At 37.1% G+C, this 4,628-nt stretch overlaps 1 protein-coding gene across 1 annotated transcript; it reads left to right on the top strand.

The window, feature by feature from the left end:
* Positions 1-80: 80 nt before the first annotated feature.
* Positions 81-4,622, top strand: LOC106527132 (adhesion G protein-coupled receptor E2; the record flags this gene model as incomplete). Its single annotated transcript, XM_014021910.1, is given in 17 exon segments — positions 81-161; positions 381-548; positions 638-790; positions 889-1,035; positions 1,213-1,335; positions 1,468-1,511; positions 1,597-1,701; positions 1,947-2,100; positions 2,280-2,402; positions 2,440-2,588; positions 2,679-2,873; positions 3,068-3,285; positions 3,365-3,425; positions 3,519-3,610; positions 3,827-3,995; positions 4,078-4,173; positions 4,354-4,622. Coding segments are annotated over 17 exon segments (2,120 nt in total), but the record flags the coding sequence as incomplete, so codon positions are not given.
* Between the last annotated feature and the right edge of the window lie 6 nt (positions 4,623-4,628).

Genomic DNA, 4,628 nt, shown 5'->3' with positions numbered 1-4,628 from the left:
TAATAATAGGATAAAGATTTTATTAATGCTCAAGAAGTATTAGGATGCACCATAACACCACTTTTCTGTTTGTTTTTCAGTTTGGCTCCAGTCTATATCTATGGCTCAAAACGAACAATCCTGCCCTGCAGGTTATGAGACCAAGGGCCTAGAATGTGTTGGTATGGAAAACAAATTAACATTCATAAAAAATCTGACATATTTTGGAATGTTTGCATGTTTTCTTTGAGAAAATTTCAATACTGAGTATATTAAGTATATGAAGTTAACTAATTTTTTTGTCAAAAAAATCAGTTTGCCTAAATTTTTTTCTACATATTATTATTAAAAGTGTGTTGATGATATATAAATTTCAGTAACATTCCTGTTTTTAATTTAAGACGTTGATGAATGTGCTGATGGTTTCGGTGCTACTCTATGCGGGAAATTGCGTGATGGTACAGAAACTGGACATTGTTTTAACACAGCTGGAAGCTTCTACTGCCAGTGTAGAGATGGTTTTTACAGACCATCACTGGAGGTAAATTATACAACTGGTGCATGTTTAGGTAAGTTGTATTTTGTTAAAGTAATGACAAAAACTCTGACATTCCCCAATCATTGCTTATGCATGATTATGATTTTTTTTTCTCTAAAGACATACATGAATGTAATAAGGAAAAGGGCATCTGTGGACCTAATGCCAAGTGTGAAAATACAATTCCCAATTACAAGTGCTCTTGCAAAGAGGGATTCACCTCTTCTCCCAAAGTAGAAAACTTTCACAGAAAAGATAATGTCACGTGCAGAGGTAACCTGACGATCAGTGTTTTGTGATCTTTCCTATCTATTAAAGTCAACATTAGAGTGTTATTTCACTTCTTCATGTTTTTTTTTCTTCATGTACAGATATAGATGAATGCAAAGAGGAAAAGGTTTGCGGTCTGAATTCAACATGTACCAACACACAAGGGAGTTATTACTGTGTCTGCAAAACTGGMTTTGGACTGAAATCTGGTAAATCTAATTACACTGGAAAAGTGGAAGAGTGTGAAGGTGAGAGATTTGGTATGAAGTTCTGCGCAAAGTCAAYCATCTTGTACATATTTCATATTTTTATCCATCGATACTGTTTTAGTATAATGACATATCAATCAAAAAGAATATTTAGCCTGTTACTGTTCAGACAGTTATTAAATCAGACTATAACTTATATATTTGTTATCATTTCAGACATGTGTCAGCTTAATAAAACAATCTGTGGAAATGGAACATGCCACAGTGGGGAAGGTGGACATTACTGTGCATGTCATGCAGGTTTTACTAACTATGGCAACAAGAAGTCCCGCTGTATTGGTAAAAACATCTCTTCTCTCACCTGTTTCCAGCATCCATACCATAAATGGCATTTGTATTTAAAAAAAAAAAACAGAACAGAACATTTTTGAAAAGGACAATAAACTTTTATATGTTGTCCTTTTTTTAAAGAACTGGATTGTGGTGTTTTTAAAAAAGTGACAAATCTGCCAGAGGTACAATTCCAGTCTTTTAACTTGAAAATATTTCTTATCTGCAGTCCCAAATTTCATTTTCATCTTTCCCAAATCTTTTTCTCAGACATTCCACAATGTAGAGGATCATGTGAAGCAACTAAATAGAAGTTGCGTGGAGCTCACAGAGGGAGAGGATCTGAAGAAGCTGGATGGAGAGAGCTCACTCAAGGTACAAGTTATATTTAGAATCAATCTCATCTTCTTTTCTTAAGAAATAAAAAGCTCTTCCTAGTAGTACAGAAACAGGAAGTTCCACTATCTTCAAACTCTGTCAGATGGTGTTTAAATAGTTGTTGCACAATCTTGTAACTTGTTTGGGCGTTAGAATTCTGGTCTTTCTATGTCTTTTTTTGTGTGTGTGTTTTTACCCTCCACTTATATATCTCCCTTTCCTCTCCTCTTTCATGAATTTAGATTCTTCAGTCGATAATGGACAAGCTTTTGTCTGAAAAAGCTCTGAATGATAACAGGAAAATCTCCACCTTTCTGGACTTGGTGGAGCAAGCTTTGAGGCTCACTGGACCCTTTGTCACAACCCCTGGAACCAAACTTTCCTCCTCTAACACAGGTTTAACAGAAAAATACTCATTAACTACTCGGATTCTTTTATTTATTTTCAGAAAACAAAAATATGCGTAATTCAAACTAAGTCTTTTGTCCAGTGTTAATGCATTAAGTGTAAAATGTAACAATCAGTTTCAATGTCTACTAGTTTTGTGTTGTGTGTAAGATTGTCTCCATCATCAGAACTGGAGCTGCTGGTGCACACTGGCCCAGTCCAAACTCAAGAAGTGAAAACTTTATCTGTAAAGAATGCTAAACTGGACATCAACATGGAGGTAGCAGCTGGAAATCCCTCCCAATATCCTGGTAATGATGATTGCCTGTAAATATGATATTTAAATCCNAACGTGTGTGTTCTGGGATTCTTCAGAAGATGGGGGGAAGTGGTCCACTCGAGGTTGCATTGTTGCTGAGTCGAACCAAAAATATACAGTGTGTTCCTGTAACCACCTGAGCAGCTTTGCTGTGCTTATGGCCCTCTACGAAATAGAGGTTCAGACTTTTTTTAGTGTCTAATAGTTATGCTTAAATTTAGGACTTGGTCCAAACGTGCTGACATAGCAATTGTTTCTCTTCCATCAGGACCATTTTGAGTTGCAGCTCATCACCTGGGTGGGCCTGTCTCTTTCACTAATCTGTCTGTTCCTCTGCATCCTGACGTTCTCAATGATCCGTTCCATCCAAAGCCCAAGAACTACCATCCACCTGCACCTCTGCATCAGCCTCTTCATTGCTAACATTATCTTTCTTGCGGGCATCACAAAGACAGAGAACAAGGTAAAAACTATCACTGCTTATTGCCAACTTAAGTTCATTCAAACTGCATTCACATACTGCACAGCGGCTGAAAGGTTTATGTAAGTAGTAGAAAATATCTAATGAAGCAGTTCCTCCACTTTTTTTACCTGTCTGTTCATCCTTCAATGTCATTTTTCAGCCATTGTGCTGATTTTCATCTCTTTCCTCYTCAGGTTGGATGTGCAGTTGTAGCAGGGATGTTGCATTTCTTCTTCCTAGCAGCATTTTGCTGGATGTGTCTGGAAGGCATACAGCTCTTCCGGATGGTCGTACTGGTCTTCAACACCAACTTTAAAACAATCTACATGATGGCAGGGGGTTATGGAGTCCCGGCTTTAATTGTTGCTGTCTCGGCATTAGTCAACTCCAAGGGATATGGCACTAACAGACAGTAAGTTTCCASTATTAGTTCAACTATATTCACATTTCTTTTATAAACCCTCCTCATGAAATCTCAACTAACATTTTAGTTGCTGGCTGAACCTGGATTCCATTTGGAGTTTTTTTGGTCCTGCATGTGTCATCATCATTGTAAGGTTTTAAGAATAAATAGATATTTTACTTAAATAATATTCTGAGACTTGACCTCGTTTCTTTTTAAAACATTGAGCTGTTGTCTTCCAGGTGAACATTTTATTCTTTCTCATCACGGCATGGAAGTTGGCCCAGAAGTTTTCAACTTTGAACCCAGATCTGGACAACTTGCGGAAAATAAAGTATTGCTGACCCACAAGCTGGCTGTATTGTTAGAAATATGAGTCATATTTTCCTGTTTGGGGTCGTGTATTGGGGGGAAACTTTACATTTCTTCATTTTATTTGCTTTATTCAGAAAAAAATGTTAAAAGTGTGGCCATCGTCTCCCCAACAGGTTGCATAAAATGTGTTTGAATTTCCTTTAAATGATCTGTGTGCATTTGTTGCCTCCTGCAGGGCTTTCATCATTACTGCAGTGGCTCAACTGTGCATTTTGGGCATTATGTGGATCTTTGGGTGTTTCCAGTTTGAGAAGACCACGATAGCCACGTCTTATCTGTTCACAGTATTTGGCAGCTTTCAGGGAGTTCTGCTTTTTGTCATGCACTGTCTGTTTTCTAAACAGGTTGGTTTTGATGTTAACAAAATTGATACTAGCTCCATTATTTTTTCAGACATCTGAACTCCCATTTGCATTCTGATTTCAGGTGAGAGAGGAATATGCAAACATTTTGTCTCGCTGTTCTACACCTGGAAAGAGGAAATACGCCGAGTTCAGTTACTCGCACTCCAGCAAAGCACAAGTGAGAAAAATCTCATTTTTACTGTAATGGATCAGTTTAAAGCTTTTAAGACAATGAAGACATGAGATATATTGTTCTTTTAGAGAAAGAGCTAAGCTGGCCTTTTAACGAAGACACTTTTTCTATTAACACAAAATGTTTTTCACTGGTTTAACCATCTGTCTGTATTATCATTCCCAGGCATCCAAAAGTACCCAGGACACAGGAGAGTCTCGTGTTTAAGGAAGCTAACCATGACGCAGGACAAAAGCCCAGTTTTACCAAACAATTCATAAAGTTTACAACTGGATTTTTCTGTAACCAGCACCATCTTTCTGAACTCCATGTGGTGGCTGGGTCTATATTGTCTCTTAAAAACATTTGTTTTAAAAAAAAAGTATTCTGTTTAGATTTTTAGAGAACAGTTGTTCAAATTGCCAAATGTTTTATATACTGAAGAAAAACAACATTAATGC

Source organism: Austrofundulus limnaeus, unplaced genomic scaffold (genome assembly GCF_001266775.1).
Source record: "Austrofundulus limnaeus strain Quisiro unplaced genomic scaffold, Austrofundulus_limnaeus-1.0 Scaffold4, whole genome shotgun sequence".
NCBI classification, from domain to species: domain Eukaryota; kingdom Metazoa; phylum Chordata; class Actinopteri; order Cyprinodontiformes; family Rivulidae; genus Austrofundulus; species Austrofundulus limnaeus.
Note: the sequence above shows the minus strand (reverse complement) of the source record. Positions and strands in the feature narration are given on the sequence as shown.